The 18887-nt window shown below is 43.4% G+C and overlaps 1 protein-coding gene across 2 annotated transcripts in view; it reads right to left on the reverse strand.

The window, feature by feature from the left end:
- Positions 1-18887, reverse strand: part of SPATA7 (spermatogenesis associated 7) — a 90278-nt gene that overhangs the window by 36919 nt on the left and 34472 nt on the right. For both annotated transcript variants that reach the window (XM_084841192.1, XM_084841184.1), the window contains one exon: positions 4323-4370. In XM_084841192.1, the coding sequence (XP_084697318.1) occupies positions 4323-4370 (48 nt within the window). The remainder of the gene's footprint in view (positions 1-4322; positions 4371-18887) is intronic.

The raw sequence follows: 18887 nt of genomic DNA on the forward strand, positions 1-18887 counted from the left end.
TGTTTTCCCTGGAAGCACAGAACAACCTTCTTTAATCAAGGAGGAAGCAACTACATTCTACAATTCCTTTGCCTTTGCAGCAGTTCCAGAGCCTTAACATTGTTCCTGGCAGCTTCCAGGTTATGCCTTCTGGAACAAAACGGATTCTTGAGCCAAGGTGTTAGGGTAATGTCAATCAAGTCTATAGTTCACACTATACATTTGAGAAAACCAGTGCATCTGGAGCTCCTCTGTAACAAAATGTGAAAGGAGTACATACACCACAGAAATGAAATTAGTTGAGGTTCCCTCTCTGTGGAAAACCTGCATTTGCTGCTGTGCAATAGGGGAAATGGCCCTCAGTCCTGAGATGAGCTGGTGGCCTACAGAGACCTTCGATTTATGACATTGTGCGGGAGGTATAAAAACTCTCAGAGAAAGTTAAGGAAGATTGGTGCCCCTAAGATATCCAACAGTTGAGCCTATAGGAAAATGGTTTTGCCTGGAGATAATAAGACTGCTTCAGTTGCCACATAGTGCTCCAAGATGCTGAATGAACACATCACCGAATTACAGTGAATCCACAGAAATAGGTAGTTATAAAAATAATGAGTGTGATATCTTGAAAACAGATCCAGTGCAATTACAGGAGGAATATTCGTTTTAATTTGACAAGCAGGCACTCTTTTTCTCCTTTGACTAATACAATTTGGCACCCAGCAGGCTAATTATTTTTCAGATCATTACTCTAAAAGTTGAATGTGCTTCAACTGTTAATGTACATTCCTCCATTGTGTTCTCGCAGGAAATGCTGGAGACACACATACAACGTGTCTAATAACGGTAATTTCAAATCAGTCAACACTTGCAGTGACATCTTCTGTCATATATTGGCTATAAGTCCAATGAATGAATGAATAAATAATAAATAAGCAAGCAAAGCAGGAAGGCACTGAAGAAAGTTTATTGGTTTCCCAGCCCATCCTAGCAGACAGGTATTAAGACAGAGAGAGCATAAAATATTTAACTCTTTTCCATGTCAACATGGAGTATTTTAACACAGTGGCAGCACCAGAGGGGAAAAATTAGCGGCGGGGGGGAGGGGAAAAGTGCATTTCTGGGTGGGCGAGTTGTCCCACATCTTAGAGTTCAGAAAGGGAAATAATTATATATTTCACATTAACTCACCTATTCTAAACACAATGACTTTGAAATAAGTCTTAATGATTTTGACAAATATTGTTTAGGCGATATAATTTCTTATATAGGCAAGTATTTACTAACCAAATTCATATTACAATATGGAAAAAGGCTTTCAAACAAACTACAGTCCCTACACAAACACTTCCTTGAGGTACAAATTAGGTAGACAGAACATTGATCAAAAGATAGCCTTTTGTAGACTGCAGTTCTGTTATGCAGCTTTAGCCCCAAATCATTACTGGTAGCCTTTTTCTGGTTGTATCATTTATGAGTAAATACTTTTTCACCACAAATAGCATCTTTTCCAGTGAAATGGCAAAAAGCAAAGCAAAATACAGCACTTTCTACTACATTATATTTCATCCAAGAGTAGAATTTATACCATGATGGGTTGAAACGTTACCAAGATTTGCCATATTTTGTTGACAACCCCCTTTTTAGCACTAGCTTCACTGGATTTTCTTTAGATTGTGCAATCTCACATGGACTGTGTAACTTGTTTACATAGGTACACGTGAACTCAGCCAAATAAACTCGCATCTGGCAACTCAGAAACATTTTCTTCTTCAAAATCATCAACTTCACATTCACTACCACTGGATAATTCCTTCTCCCAGTTCATTCCTGATTCAGTTAGTCTTTCTGAGGAACCCTTTGTGTTTGTGTGACATCAGAACTTCTAAAAAAACAAACTTTTGCTGAGTTGTCTCCTGACTTAACCTCACCAGGGCAAGAGCAGTCCATGAGTCTGTTTTCAATACCAGGGCTGAGTCCTGGAAAATGGGAAGACAAGAATTTCTGAGCCTGTAAAGAGTGCCTTTCTTTCACCACTGAATACCTGTTGTTCCCGGCCTTCCTACACATAGCATTCAGGAGCAGGTTGCCTCTGCCAACATACTTGGCAGAATTTTCAGTATAAGAGCTGAACCCAGAATCCTTTCCCTCCATAATATACAATACATTTAAAAGGGGTGTGTGTGTGTGTGTGTGTGTGTACACACACACTCCTCATTTCTTCTCCCCTATCCTCTTCATTCCAGCTAATTAAAAAGTTACTTCTCCTTTATTCATTATTAATACTTGTATTGGGTTCTGAATGTTTATTTTACAATAATACAAAAGACAACCCAACAACTTCCACGCTACATACAGCACAGTTGAAGAAGGGACTTTTCACTGTCCTTGTAATGTTCTCAATCAATGAGTGAATTAAGGGAAGAGGTGGAAGGGAAAAAGCATTTCCCTTGCCAAAATGCCTCATACCCTTCTCTCTCTCTCTCTCTCTCTCACACACACACACACACACACACACACACACTTCAAGGCTCCAGCTTTAGGAGAAGCAGAGGGGACTGGCCAGTTGTAAAAGCATCTAATTTGTATTTACAGTGAAGGCTTTTTAGCAGAAAAGCCCAGAGAGGAAAAAGCCAGAAAATGCATTAAAATAATTTTATCCCCATATCTTTGCTTGACTTAAACCATATAACTTATAGTTACGTGATCAATGAATAATTTGGGATGGAGATAGATCCAGGAGACAGCTGGATTTTATATTTTCAAAAATAGGAGGCCAACCATTGCTTGTTTGTTCCTTCATTCCAAGAGTCCTAGGGACAGTCATAGGTACAACCCGAAACCATCACAGTATCTACAACAGCCTAATTTGAATGTCTGCTACATCCTCCCACATTCTATCTTAAGACTGGAATTAAATGCAGCCTCCGTGGCTTCAACATCCACCAGTCCACCCCACCCACTTCCTTTGTTTACCATATAACCTGGTGAAGAGTTCCGACTTGCACACTATTTGTCAAACTATATGTGATGTTTTGGTTGACCTAATAAAGGTATTGTCCTTATATGGATTTTAGAACTTTTCTTATGGCCAATGTGACTTTTGCTTCTTGTATAATGTTAGTGTCACTATAACTAATGGGATATTCAAAGATACAAAACTATATATCAATGTGATTGGTATTGTTTCAACATACTTGCCCTAGGCTTCTGCTTTAGCTGCCACTAGGATGTATAGTGCAAAAGAAAAAAAGGACAGGGGGAGGGGAAGAAAGGGAGGAAAAGGCAAGCATATGAAAAATGAGCACACAAGCCCTTCTCAGGTACTATCCTCCCCATATTGACTGGGAAGTGGGGCCATGCTGAATAGTCATGCCCCTGATGTCACTGCACCCCTCTGGCCATGTCCTTGCACATGGGGGATTTCATGCAATTGGGAGCCCTGGGCAATTGGGTTTTCTGATCCCTTGGACGTCCTTACACACATTCAACTGAATGCAGAGATACCAGAGGCATGGCCAAAGAGGCATGTCAACATTGGAGGGGCACTTAGTTGGCCTCACTCTCCCCTGAAAAGGCTTTGGAGGGACTGGCAATCCCAGACGAGCTGAGACAGTTGAAAGTTAAACAACCCCTTCCCATATCCAATGGTAACACTGAAACACAAGACAGCTCATATAGCCCTTTACAAAAATTAAAAAAGCAAGGCTACCTGTCTCCCTCCCTACCATTTTGAGACGCCTTTGGTTTAATTTTGTTCTCTAAACCTGTCTCAGCCCCCAGCTAAGGCAGCAATACACATCTCCCCTGAGTCTAAGACAGACAGACAGACAGACATGAGGCCATGCCCTCCCCACCCAGATCCTTTTAAGATGGGAATGGGATATTGTGCAGATGGCTCTAAGCTATTGTGAGTATCACACGAACAAAAAACTCCTTTAATCACTTGGGAAGGACCCTAACTTTCTAACTGAAGCATGTTTTGGAAGAGATTGTGTAGTCAGATCTGTGAAAGAGTGCAGTTGGTCTAGTCTTGTAGGCCAGAATTTAAACCAGACTTGCTTGACCCCACCCAGCTCAAGGATTAGACGTGAGGGGGAGAAAAACTAAGAAACAAAAGCTAAAAGGAGCTCTTAATGGGTGTCAGAAAATGATGGAAATGTATTGTGCTGGTGGTGGGTGGATGGGTTGTGTACTCTGCAGGGCAAGAATGGAACTAGATTTTCCTGCCTTACCGTTTAAACCATAAAACTCAGGACAGTTGTTGCTAAAAAAAATCATGGTATACACTGAGAATTTTTTAAAAAAATGATTACCTCAAAGGAAATACTTATGGAAATACTTACATTTTATGCTGTTTAACCTGCTTTTTGGTACTGAACAGTCTATAGCAGCTGAAAAACAACACAATTAAAGTGAATGAATAAACAATCTTCTTAAGACTTGCAATTGTCTTTGCAATACATTGGCTATTAATAGGATATATTTTCACTAAAGCAACTAACAAAATGAAACCTTGTATAACTGAAACATCAGCCTGTTTGTGCTTTAAAATATGTTGCTTTTTGTTTTAATGGATTCAATTAGATGTTAAATCAGTAACGAATTCATGACTGGCCTTTATAGGAGACTTACACTGTGATGTCATTTTGCATCTACTGAAAATATAACTCCATTACAGAACAGAGCAGTCTGTTACTGTAGCTCTGGATTTATAAATATATATACTGTTCCCCAACATAGTAATGCTTAATAAAGAATGTTTGTTCTGTTCTGAGGCTTTAATGAATACAGAACCTGAATATTCCTGGCCATAAAGCAGTTGCTGTGTAGGCAGTGATGCATGGAAAAGAAAGAACATCTGAATTATCAGATCACCATACTAATAGTATATCTATTCAAGCCAGCCCTCAGATACATATAATGCATAAGAACATAACATAAGAAGAGCCATGCTGGTTCAGACCAAGGGTCCATCTAGTCCAGCATTCTGTTCACACAGTGGCCAAACAGCTGTCAACCAGGAACCTACAAGCAAGGCATGAGCACAACAGTACCGTCCCACCCATATCCCCCAGCAACTGGTGTACATAGGCTCACTGCCTCTGGTTTTGGAGGTAGCACATAGCCATCAGGACTAGCAGCCATTGATAACCTTTTCCTCCAGGAATTTGTCCCCCTTTAAAGACATCCAAATTGTTGGCTACCACTACATCCTGTGGTAGAGAATTCCATAAGTTTAACTATGCGCTGTGTGAAGAACTACTTCTTTTTATCTGTCCTGAATCTCCCACCAATCAGCTTCATAGGATGACCCCGGGTTCTAGTATTTTGAGAGAGGGAAACAAATGTCTCCCCATCCACATTCTCCACACCATAAATAATTTTGTACACCTCTATCATGTCTCCCCTTAGCCTCCTTTTTTTCCAAGCTAAGCAATCCCACCTGTTGTAACCTTCTCTCATAGGGGAAATGCTCCAGCCCCTTGATCATTTTAGTTGTCCTTTAGTTGTCCAAGTAAACAATGTCTACCAGATCACCCCTGTCTATATGTTTACTGATACTCTCAAATAACTCTAAAAGGTTAGTGAGACAGGACTTACGTTTGCAGAGGCCGTGTTGATTCTTTTTCAGCAGGGCTTGTCCTTCTATATGCTTACTAATTTTATCTTTAATAATGCCTTCAACCAAGTTACCCAGAACAGATGTTAAGCTAGCGGGCCTGTAATTTCTTGGATCCCCGTTGGATCCCTTTTTGAATATTGGTGTTACATTGGCCATCTTCCAGTCCTCTAGTACAGAGGCTGCTCTTAGGGACATGTTGCATATTTTGGTTAGAAGATCAGCAATTTCATATTGGAGTTTTTTGAGAACTCTGGGATTGATATCATCTGGGCCCAGTGATTTATTTGCTTTCAACTTATCAATACGGTTGAGAACTTCCTCTTTTGTCACCACTATTTGCCTCACTTCCTCAGACTCCCTTCCTGAAAACATTAGTTCAGGTACAGGTATCTGTCCTATATCTTCTGCAGTGAAGATGGATGAAAATAATTCATTCAGCTTCTCTGCAATCTCCTTGCCCTCCTTCAGTACTCCTTTAATTCCATTGTCATCCAATGATCCAAAGTGCCTCCCTAGTTGGTTTTCTACTTCTGATATATTTAAATAATTCTTTATTGTTGGCCTTGATGTTGTTAGCGATATGCTCTTCAAAAGGCTTTTTTTTTGCATCTCTTATTGTCTGCTTGCATCACCTTTGTGCAAGCTTGTGCTCCCTTTTGTTTTCCACACTTGGGCAAGACTTCCATTTTCTGAAGCAAGCTCTCTTTTCTCTGATAGCTCCTTTAGCACTGTTCGTTAACTATGCTGGCGACCTCTTGGACTTGGTGCTGCCTTTCCTAACCTGTGCTGTACATTTTAGCTGGGCTTCTATTATTGTGGTTTCAGGTAATCTCCAAGCATTCTGAAGGGATTTAATCCTCTTGACTCCCCCTTTTAACTTCCTTTTCACCAGTTCCCTCATTTCAGAGAAGTGTCCTCTTTTGAAGTCAAAGGTGACTGTGTTGGACTTCCTGGGCAATTTTCCACTGAAATATATATTAAATCTGATAGCGCTCTGATCAGTATTTCCAAATGGTTCACAACATTTAGAACTTGTACTAGGTCCTGGGTGACACCACTTAGGATTAAATCCAAGGTTGCCTCCCCTCTGGTCAGTTCCATGATCAACTGTTTTAGGGCACAATCGTTTAGGGCATCGAGAAATTTAATCTCTTTGTCATGGCTGGAACATGCATTCATCCAATCAATGTGGGGGTAATTGAAGTCGCCCAGTATTACAACACTTCCTTGTTTGGAGGCCTCCCTGATTTCGTTTTCCATCTAAAGGTCACTCTGAGCATTCTGGTCTGAGGGACGATAGCATGTCCCTAGCACTAAATTAGTTTGAGAGCCTGGTATTGTCACCCACAGTACTTCTGTGGAAGAGCCTACCCCTTTTAGGTGTTCTAGTCCACTCGACACTATGCCCTCTTTGACATACAGGGCAACACCTCTCACAGTATGCCCTTCCCTGTCCTTCCTATAGACTTTATAACCAGAGATGACTGTATCCTACTGGTTCTCTCCGCTCCACCAAGTTTCTGTAATGCCCACTATATCCAGGTTTTCCTTTAAAATTAAGCACTCCAATTCTCCCATTTTGGCTTGGAGGCTATTAGCATTTGCATAAAAACACCTATACACGGTATCCCTCCGCAGATGCCTCTGGCGTGTGCATCTCTTGTTATGGGACATTGGCCCCTTGATTGGCTATTATGTTCTGCCATATACTCCTGGCCTATTTCCTCCCCTTCTACATTTGGGCAATCAAAAACATTTTCATCTTCATCCCTTTGGGATGTTTTAACCAGAACCAGATACTTCCCAGCTCCTGTCAGCTTTCCCCCAGGGTTTAGTTTAAAAGCTGCTCTGCCACCCTTTTTATGTTTAGCGCCAGCAGTCTGGTTCCATTTTGGTTCAAGTGGAGCCTGTCCCTCTTGTACAGTCCTGGCTTGTCCCAAAACATTCCCCGGTGCCTAACAAATCTGAACCCCTCATCCCTGTACCACTGTCTGGGTTAAAATGGGGGCTGGTTTCCCGCTTTGTGTTCTCCCCCACCCCTTTCCCAGCACAAACATGTGTGTGTCTCCTTGGAAGAAACTCCCACTGTGCTCAGTGAGGTTTGCTCCTGAATTGCAGGTGCATCTGGACTTTCAGGGGACAGGAGAAAGGAGGGGAGAGGGAGGAAACCTCTTTTCACAGCAAAGCCGATTCCTTTTTAAAAATCTGGTACTCCTCCATTAGCTTCTCCTTCTGTTGTCCTGGAAACACAGCCAAGGAGGCAGGAACACTGATGAGGTAAAAAGACCCAACCCAGTCTCCACTCAGACTCCACCCAACCATCAAGAAAATAATTCGATTAGAGCTCAGTGGAAACAGAACAGAGCCCCAGGCTACAGTGATGATAAGCCCCAGGCTACAGAGGGCTGTGGAAACAGGAAAAGGAGAAGATGCGATTGGGGAAATACCACAACCAAGTTGCAAACAAAGCGAAGCCAATAGTGTGGAAACACGCCCTCAGTTTTGAATCCAACCAGAGTTATCTAGTTCATTGGAGCATCCATAGACTCTGTCAGAGGTCAAGCGTTCCTGCCTCGGGATCGTGTGCGAATGTTGGTGGAGCTGGCTACTGATATTCAGCCCCCATGTACCAGGGGGTTGGACTCAATGGTCTTACAGGCCCCTTCCAACCCTGCTATACTATTCTATGATTCTATGACTGCTTACACAGTACAGAAGTTGCTGGGGTTGAAGGCAGCTTTGACAGCAGTGGTACACTATGCCCGTCTTTGCATGAGAATGCTACAGAACTGGTTTATAAGGTCCCTCGACCTTCAACAAGAGCGCAAAAAGTCCACCTGCGCCTCCCTACTGTAGTAAAGGCTTTGCTTCGGTGGTGGACAGTGCTGCCCAACCTCATACAGAGCACACCTTTCCAGCATCCTACTCTAACATGGCTTGTTATGATGGATGCCTCTCTACAAGGGTGGGATGCTCATTGTGGGGATCTCTCGATTCATGGGCTGAGGCTGGAGAACAAAGCCAGCAGCCACACCAATGTTTTGGAACTTCTCAGTGTCGACAAGACTCTGAGGGCATTAGAGGAGGTCATTCGCAACTGTCATATTCAAATTGCATCCAAGAACATGACAATTGTGTATTACCTGAACAAACAAGGAGGGACCCACTCGATACCGTTACTTCATCTCATGATGCCTGGGCCATGATACCTGGAGTGGTGCATTGCTCGAAGGATTGTCCTTACTGCAATTCATGTGCCAGGCAAAGACAACTGTTGGGTGGACCACCTCAGTTGCTCTCTTCCAATATCCCACGAATGGGAACCAAGATGAGCATACGCAACTGGCTGTTCAGTCGATTGGGTCGCCCTGCCATAGACTTGTTTGCTTCGGAGGAGAATGCTGCGTGCGAGATATTCTGCAGCTGAGCAAGCAGAGGTGCACAGTTCCTAGGAGACATGTTTACAAGGGACTGGAACGGAAGTTTTCTTTACACGTTTCCCCCCTTTCCGCTCCTCACCAGGGTGGTGGCAAAGATGGAGAGGGACTGCGTGGATGGCATTTTGATCGTGCCATGGTGGCTGAGGCAGCCGTGGTTTGCCAGACTACTGTGCCAGGCCAGAGGGGAGTATCTTCAGCTCCTATTGATACTGACCCTGCTCTCCAGAGATGGAGGCAAGGTGAGACATCTAGACCCACTTACCTTGCGTCTTACAGCACGGAGGATCTGGCTTTAGAGAGAATAAACTTACTTGCACCTCTTCAGTCTGTTCTTGAAGCAGCTAGGAAACCTGCCACCAGGAAATCTTATGTGAGTAAGTGGGCGCATTTTACGTTTTTTGCCAAGGACAATTATTTTGACCCTGCCCAATGTACTATACAGGACATACTCAATTTTGTATTCATGCTCCATGAACAAGGACTTAAGTATTCCTCTCTCCAAGTTTATATAGCAGCCATTTTGGCTGCCTGTCCTGTTGACAACGGCTTGTTTGTTTTTTCGTATCCTCTGGTTCATCAGTTTTTGAGGGGAGTTAGAAATCTGCCCCCTCCTGTGAAACCTCCAGTACCAGCATGGAGTGTATTGGTGGTGCTACATGCACTTACCAGAAAACCTTTAGTGCCGCATGCTACGGCAGATCTTCAGCTTCTCTCTCTGAAAGTAGTGTTTTTAGTGGCCATTACCTCGGCCCAGCGCTGGAGAGAGCTATGTGCCCTTAGAGTGGACGCTCCATACCTGCGTTTTCATAAGGACAAAGTAATTCTTGGTCTGGACATTGCTTTACTGCCTAAAGTTGTTTCAAGCTTTCATTTGGGTCAGGATATAGTTCTTCCTCCCCTTCATGGATCACTGCCTTGTTGTGGCGAAGGGGCTTGCGTAACTCAGTGAAGCCATAAGCTATGCCATGCAGGGCCACCAAAGACGAAAAGGTCATGGCGAAGAGTTCTGACAAAATGTGGTCCACTGGAGAAGGAAATGGCAACCCACTCCAGTATTCTTGCCAAGAAAACCCCATGGAATGTATCACAAGGCTAAAAGAGATGACGCCGGAAGATGAGCCCCTCAGGTCGGAAGGTGTCCAATGTACTATGGGGGAAGAGCAGAGGGTATTTCCAAGTAGCACCAGAAAGAGTGAAGCAGCTGGGCCAAAGCCGAAAGGACACTCAGCTGTGGATGTGTCTGGTGGTGAAAAGAAAATCCGATGCTGTAAAGAACAATATTGTTTAGGAACCTGGAATGTAAGATCAATGAAGCAAGGTAAGCTGGAGGTGGTCAAACATGAGATGGCAAGACTGAACATCGACAACTTGGGAATCAGAGAACTAAAATGGACAAGCATGGGCGAATTTAATTCAGGTGACCATCATATCTACTACTGTGGGCAAGAATCCCGTAGAAGAAATGGAGTAGCACTCATAGTCAACAAAAGGGTGGGAAAAGCAGTACTGGGGTACAATCTCAAAAATGACAGAATGATCTCAGTATGAATCCAAGGCAAACCATTCAACATCACAGTAATTCAAGTCTATGCCCCAACCACTGAGGCCGAAGAAGCTGAGGTTGATCGGTTCTATGAAGACCTACAACACCTTCGAGAACTAACACCAAAAAAAGATGTCCTCTTCATCATAGGGGATTGGAATGCTAAAGCAGGAAGTCAAGAAATCACCGGGATAACAGGTAAGCATGGCCTTGGTGTACAAAATGAAGCAGGACAAAGGCTAATAGAGTTTTGCCAAGAGAACACGCTGATCATAGCAAACACTCTTTTCCAACAGCGCAAGAGGTGATTCTACACATGGACATCACTAGATGGTCAATATCGAAATCAGATTGATTATGTCCTTTGCAGTCAAAGATGGAGAAGCTCTATCAGTAAAACAAGACCCGGAGCTGACTGTGGCTCAGATCATGAGCTGCTTCTCGCAAAAATTCAGCTTAAATCGAAGAATGTAGGGAAAACCACTAAACCATTCAGGTATGACCTAAATCATATCCCGTATGAATATACAGTGGAGGTGAGGAATAGATTTAAGGGATTAGACCTGATAGACAGAGTGCCTGAGGAACTATGGGTGGAGGTCCGTAACATTGTTCAGGAGGCAGCAACTAAATCCATCCCAAAGAAAAAGAAATGCAAGGAAGCAAAGTGGCCGTCTGAAGGCTTTACAAGTAGCTGAGGAAAGAAGGGAAGCGAAAAGCAAGGGAGAAAGGGGAAGATATATCCAACTGAATGCAGAGTTCCAGAGAATAGCAAGGAGAGACAAGAAGGCCTTCTTAAATGAACAATGCAAAGAAATCGAGGAAAACAACAGAATGGGAAAGACTAGAGATCTTTTCAAGAAAATTGGAGATATCAAGGGAATGTTTTGTGCAAAGATGGGCATGATAAAGGACAAAGAAGGCAGAGACCTAACAGAAGCAGATGAGATTAAGAAGAGGTGGAAAGAATACACAGAAGAACTATACAGGAAAGATCTTAATGTCCCTGATAGCCAAGATAGTGCAGTCACTGAACTTGAGCCGGACATCCTCGAGAGTGAAGTCAAGTGGGCCTTAGGAAGCATTAGTAACAACAAAGCTAGCGGAGATGACAGTATTCCAGCTGAGCTATTTAAAATCCTAAAAGATGATGCTGTTAAAGTGCTGCACTCAATATGCCAACAAATTTGGAACACTCAACAGTGGCCACAAGACTGGAAAAGGTCAGTTTACATTCCAATTCCAAAGAAGGGCAATGCCAAAAAGTGTTCAAACTACCACACAATTGCGCTCATTTCACATGCCAGCAAGGTTATGCTCAAAATCCTACAAGCTAGGCTTCAGCAGTATGTGAACCAAGAACTACCGGAAGTACAAGCTGGGTTCCGAAGAGGCAGAGGAACTAGAGATCCAATCACCAACATTTGCTGGATCATGGCGAAAGCAAGAGAATTCCAGAAAAACGTCTATTTCTGCTTCAGTGACTATGCTAAAGCCTTTGATTGTGTGGATCACAACAAACTGTGGCAAATTCTGAAAGAGATGGGAGTACCAGACCACCTTACCTGTCTCCTGAGAAACCTGTATGAGGGTCAAGAAGCAACAGTAAGAACCGGACATGGAACAACCGAGTGGTTCAAAATTGGGAAAGGAGTACGACAAAGCTGCATATTGTCGCCCTGCTTATTTATCTTATATGCAGAGTACATCATGAGAAACGCCGGGTTGGATGAATCAGAGGTCGGAATTAAGATTGCCGGGAGAATTATCAACAACTTCAGATACGCAGATGATACCACCCTAATGGCAGAAAGCGAAGAGGATCTAAAGAGCCTCTTGTGGAGGGTGAAAGTGGAGAATGCAAAAGCGGGTTTGAAACTCAACATTAACAAAACTAAGGTCATGGCATCTGGCCCCATCACTTCCTGGCATATAGAAGAGGAAGAAATGGAAGCAGTGACAGATTTTATTTTCTTGGGCTCCAAGATCACCGCAGACGGTGACTGTAGCCATGAAATGAAAAGACGCTTGCTCCTTGGGAGGAAAGCTATGGCAAACCTAGACAGCATAGTAAGAAGCAGAGACATCACCTTGCCGACAAAGGTCTGAATAATCAAAGCTATGGTTTTCCCAGTAGTAACGTATGGCTGTGAGAGCTGGACTATAAGGAAGGCTGAGCGCCGAAGCATTGATGCTTTCGAACTGTGGTGCTGGAGAAGACTCTTACGAGTCCCCTGGACTGCAAGGAGGCCAAATCAGTCAATCCTAAAGGAAATCAACCCTAACTGCTCATTGGAAGGACAGATACTGAAGCTCAAATATTTTGGCCACCAAATGTGAAGAGAAAAGTCACTGGAAAAGGCCCTGATGCTGGGAAAGATTGAAGGCAAAAGGAGAAGGGGACGGCAGAGGATGGGATGGCTAGATAGCATCACCGACGCAATGAATATGAAGTTGAGCACACTCCGGGAGAGAGCAGAGGACAGGAAGGCCTGGCGTGCTATGGTCCATGGGGTCACGAAGAGTCGGCCAAGACTTAATGACTGAACAACAAAATAGTTCTTCCTGCCTTTTTTGCCTCGCCCTCGACAGCACTTAAGAAGACACTGCACACCTTAGACGTTCGCAGGGCTCTGGCATTCTACAAAGCTAGAACAGAGTCATAGAATCATAGAATGGTAGGGTTGGAAGGGGCCTATAAGACCATTGAGTCCAACCCTCCCCCCACTCAATGCAGGAATCCAAGTCAAAGCATCCCTGACAGATGGCTGTCCAGCTTCATCTTGAATGCTTCCAGTGTGGGAGAGCCCACTACCTCCCTAGGTCATTGGTTCCATTGTCGTATTGCTCTAACAGTCAGGATGTTTTTCCTGATGTTCAGCCAGAATCTGGCTTCCTGTAACTTGAGCCCATTATTCCATGTCCTGCACTCTGGGAGGATCGAGAAGAGATCCTGGCCTTCCTCTCTGTGACAACCTTTCAAGTACCTGAAGAGCTCTATCATATCTCCCCTCAGTCTTCTCTTCTCAAGGCTAAACATGCCCAGTTCTTTCAGTCTCTCCTCATAGGGCTTTGTTTCCAGTCCCCTGATCATCTTTGCTGCCCTCCTCTGAACCCTCTGTAGTTTGTCTGCATCCTTCTTAAAGTGTGGCTCCCAGAACTGGACACAGTACTCCAGATGAGGCCTAACCAGTGCTGAGTAGAGGGGAACTACTACTTCACATGATTTGGCAGCTATACTTCTATTAATGCAGCCCCAAATAGAATTTGCCTTTTCTGCAGCTACATTGTTGGCTCATATTCAGCTTGTGATCGACAACAATTCCAAGATCCTTCTTGCTTGTAGTGTTGTTGAGCCACGTATCCCCCATCTTGAGACTGTGCATTTGGTTTCTTTTTCCTAGGTGCAGAACTTGGCATTTCTCCCTATTAAATGTCATTCTGTTGTTTTCTGCCCAGCGCTCCAGCCTATCAAGATCACTTTGAATCTGTTTCATCGTTTTGTCCATCTCAGCATTTGTTCGTCTGTTATGGGGATATAAGAAGGGACTCTCTGTTTCCTCCCAGAGCCTAGCATCCTGGGTAGTCCAGGTTATTAAACTGTCTTACGAACTGGAGTGCTTGGACTTGTCTGGTCTGCTGATGGCGACTCAGCTAGAGAAGGAGCAGCATCAGTGGCATTTGAGAGAGGGGTGTCAATACCAGATGTCTGTCGGGCTTTGATTTGGTCTACCCCTTCCACTTTTGTCAAGCATTATCATCTCAATGTTCAAGCTCATAGAGACTGCTCCTTCAGCCGGACAGTCTGTCAGAGGTTCTTTGATGAGGACACTGACCCGCCTCCTGGTACATAAGCTTGTTATTCGCCCATATGAGTGATGCACAGAGACCACGAAGAAGAAAGACAGGCTGCTTACCTGTAACTGTAGTTCTCTGAGTGGTCATCTGTGCATTCACACAACCCACCCACCATCCCCACTTCGGTGTCAATTCCATGTTTTATTGTTGGTACCGAGGTTCCTTTGGTCTCCTTGGAATTGAGGGATTAAGCGGGAACCCACTTGGGATGGTGGGGGAAGGGTTCCCTCCAAAAGTTCCTCAGCTATAGAAGTTCCCTGAATCAAGACTCTGCGCAAGCGCAGAGCCCATATGTGTGAATGCACAGATGACCACTTGAAGAGCTATAGGTACAGTTAAGCAGCCTGCCTTTCCTCAGCTCTGTGAAGGGTAGCCACTCACCCTTCCTCTTTTTTCATCTCTTTTTTTAATAAGGGACTCCGCTGTTTACTTTGTATATCCAACATCCTCTACAGGGGCTATCATCAGGAGGTTTGGTGTGTTATGTCATCAATATGCAGATGACACGCAGCTCTACCTCTCGTTTAAATCTTCACCAAGGTTGGCCGTAGAATCCCTGTCCAAATGTCTGGAGACGGCGAGTGGCTGGATGGGGAGGAATAAGCTGATGCTGAACCCTGACAAAACCGAGGTACTTTTGGTGGGAGACAAGAGGAGGTTGGGGGATGTTGATCTGGTGTTGAATGGGGTGTGGCTACCCTTGAAAGACCAGGTCCGCAGCCTGTGGGTCGTTTTAGACTCCCAGTTGTCCATGGAGGCTCAGGTGTCAGCTGTGAGCTGGACAGTGCTGTACCAACTCCATCCGATACGGAGGCTGTGCCCCTAACTTCCCGACCATCTGCTCCCATTAGTAGTACATGCCCTGGTCTAGTCTTATCTAGACTACTGTAATGCGCTCTACGTGGGGTTACCCTAGAAGACAGTTCAGAAGCTGCAGCTGGTACAGAACGCGTGATTAAAGGCAGCCGCCGGCATGATCACATCACTGTGGTGCTGAAGGAGTTGCACTGGCTACCAGTTGTTTTCTGGGCCAAATTCAAGGTGTTGGTTTTGACCTTTAAAACCGTATACGGTTCCGGCCCAACCTATCTCAAGGAGTGCCTCCAGCAACACCAGTCAGGCCGCTCAACAAGATTAGCCTCGGATGGCATTCTCTCTGTCCCATCAGAGAGGGAGGACAAGGGAGAGGGCCTTCTCTGTGGTGGCCCCCACTCTGTGGAACTCCCTCCCTAGGGAACTCCACCATGCCTCCTCTTTAATGAGCTTCCACCACGCATTAAAAACGTGGTTGTTCAGGCAGGCATTTGGGGTGGGTTAGGGTATTTTTAGAAATATGATGTTTTAATGTAGAATTTTATTGTTTTAAAACTGTTGTATTGCTGTACATTGCCCAGAGTGGCCGGGTGACCGGCCAGATGGGCGATTAAGAAATTCAATAAATAAATAAATACATACATACATACATATATACATACAGGACAGGGCTTGTTCCTCTATTTGGGAAGAGAAGAAACTATGAATGCAAGGATAAGTGGTAAAGTTGACATAGTATCTTGAATTTGGGCTGTTATCTGGAGTCTCGGCTTTCAGTCTGGTACACTAGATAGTGTACTATCCCATCCAAATTCTAAAATTTCATTTTAAAAGAATGAAGTTTAACTCTCATATTAGAGGGGGCGGGGGAGAAAAATTGCAGGTCATGCTCTTTTTGTTTAACAAAGTAGTGCTCTCTTCCCATCCTAAGAGAAATGCCTCTAGTTTGATTGACAAGCAAAAGATACTGTCAACAACCATTCTATTCTCCAAGTTAGCTTATGAGGCGGTAGGGACAAGACATCATCCATTTTCCATGGATGTCATTTATAGCATGACATTGCCCAAACTATTCGAAAGACTGAAAGATAGGGAAGACTACTCATGACAGAAATATGTGTACTGGAACAGGCAGAAATACTGTATTGATCTGTCAGATCTAACAGCAACAGGTTAATTATAAATTAAGCCACTCAAGGTTTAATCTGATCCAGGGTTTTTTCAGAGGTCAGACCTGCAGCCTGAGCTTTGGAAACTGTTTAGCAGTAATAATGAACCGATACTATCTCTGAACATGTGCAGAGTGCTATGCCTTCACCAACAAGAAGCTCTAGCATTCTGCAAAGTATCTCAGACTGGGGACTGGTCATCTGGCTGCATTAGAGGTTGAAACAGGGATGGCTCCTACATCAACTCAGCTCCAACCAACTGCCATTTGGTTCCTTCCCTACCAGAACTGTCTCCATCAATAGCCAATCCACCAGAGCTCAAGTTGCTGACCCCTACCTTACACCTCTTGTATTAGTGTTCTACTCTACACTGAATATTACCCAATGGTCCCATTAGCTCCGCTCACCTTCTGCAAAGGTTGTTTGAGCACCTTCTCTCCCAGCATGTTAGTCAGATGCTTACAAAGAGGAGGGAAGGACTCAGGACCTGTCCTGCCTGGCATGATCCTGAGCAAATAGGAATCTCCCACATCTTTAGGTCCCTCCTGCTCTCTGTTCTCAGGATGAACAGCAGTGGCTATTTGCTTTTTTCTTCTTCTCCCACCCTAGAATGTATCCCTAGGAATAACTATACCCAGTGCAAGGTACTGCTCCACTTACAGGCCTGGTACCAGCTGTTTTTATTTAATTTTTGTATATCTGATTATATATTTAGATCACAAACGCTAGGAGTGTTTGAAAATGAAAAGTTCTGATGGACAGTGTGACATGAAGATGGCAACACTAACTTAATATTAAGTCCAAAATAGGCAACGTTGATGTTTATAGGATCAGGAGCCTAGAATTAACGTTGTACAATGGAGCAAGCAAATAGATGTGAACTTTAAAGAAGCCCCTTTAAATCAGAATGGCATAAATGAAAATAAATTCTTTTACGTAAGATGAACAGAACAGAACGCAGATCGTATTAAGAGGTTGTCTTTGGGGGAAACACATAGCATTTGAAATTAAAGATAATTTTTAAAAGAGTTTTATTTACTGACTATGTAGCTTAGAGGAAGCTCTACTGAACTCAATGGGATTTACTTCTGAATAGACATATACTGTTATTTTCATCTTGTTGCTACTTACAACAGTAACATCTGGAAACTCTTTATAAGAGATGAGAGTTTAAAAAAAAACAGTATAGAACCACATATTATGATTGTATAGAGGGTGAAAATAGGAGTGTGATGACTCAATGTAATGAAAAAGAGAGAGAGGATAATTAATGCCAAGATGCTTGAGCCAAATATTAATTAGGATACAGCACCCTCTTTGGAGAATAAATATCTGCTCAGCAACCCAAAGAATGGCAAATGATGTGGCTTAATGATACAAAATCTTTAGACTGACATATTGGCACAGGATGTATTCAGTCTAGCACTTTTATTTTTGCCATAATTTTTATGGGGGACGGAGGGGTGGAATAATACTAGAATTTCTGATTTAATTTAGCATTTCAAATACTCAGTCAAATGCTGGCAAGGCTAGGTTTTGGCACTGTTCTATTACTTCTAAAATGGCAGCCTTTAAATGTCAGTGGTTTTTTAAAAAAAATATATAGATTAAAGGAAAACTGCATTCCTAAATAACCAACCCATAGAAGAAGACGGTAAGGTGAATAGAGGAGAACAGGAAAGAGGCTGAACTTGCAGTTTAAACAGAGACAATACTGCATATCTTGGACAATACTATGTAGCATGGGCAATTAACCTGTGTCATGGAAGCTTCTAGCATGGCACATGCACATACTTGGGATTTGACTTGTGACATACTTGCAAAAAAGCTTGGCCACCACTGCTATATAGCCTCGTAACCCTACAACGGCTATACTGTAACCCTTGTAAGCCTACACTCCTAGCGTTATCCCCGCCATGCTGGCACCACAATCACATGCCATTTCTATGGTCTCTAATTGTACAGGGCCTAGCACACTACTGGTGCTAAACATCAGTGTAATAGTGTAATACTACACCAGGCAAGCTGGACCTTGGCTCAAGGCAGAACTTGGATGTCAAAAGAATTTCGGAAAATATCTGATCTCTCCCTCCTGTGTCTCCTGACTGAAATTTGCACCAGAGCGAGTATGTCGGTGCTTTCCAATCAAAGGAAGAACCACTTTGATACTTTCTGAGACCACTCGCTGCCTCAAGAAGCTGCATCGCACAATCAGAGGGGTTGAACCACGGGAACGCGCGACATGCGTATTTAATTATTTATTTATTGCATTTTTATTCTACCCTTCCTCCCAGGAGCTCAGGGTACCATACATGGCTCTACCCCACCCACTCATTTTATTTATTATTATTTATTTATTTACTGCATTTTTTATTCCGCTTTTCTGACAATTATTGTCTCTCAAAGTGGTTCACAGCAATAAAAAAGAGACAGGCCCATCCATTGGGCTTAAAAACTAAAAT

The sequence above is a fragment of the Heloderma suspectum genome, chromosome 1 (genome assembly GCF_057233095.1).
Source record: "Heloderma suspectum isolate Gila_16-S chromosome 1, 16-S_ref, whole genome shotgun sequence".
Classification (NCBI taxonomy): domain Eukaryota; kingdom Metazoa; phylum Chordata; class Lepidosauria; order Squamata; family Helodermatidae; genus Heloderma; species Heloderma suspectum.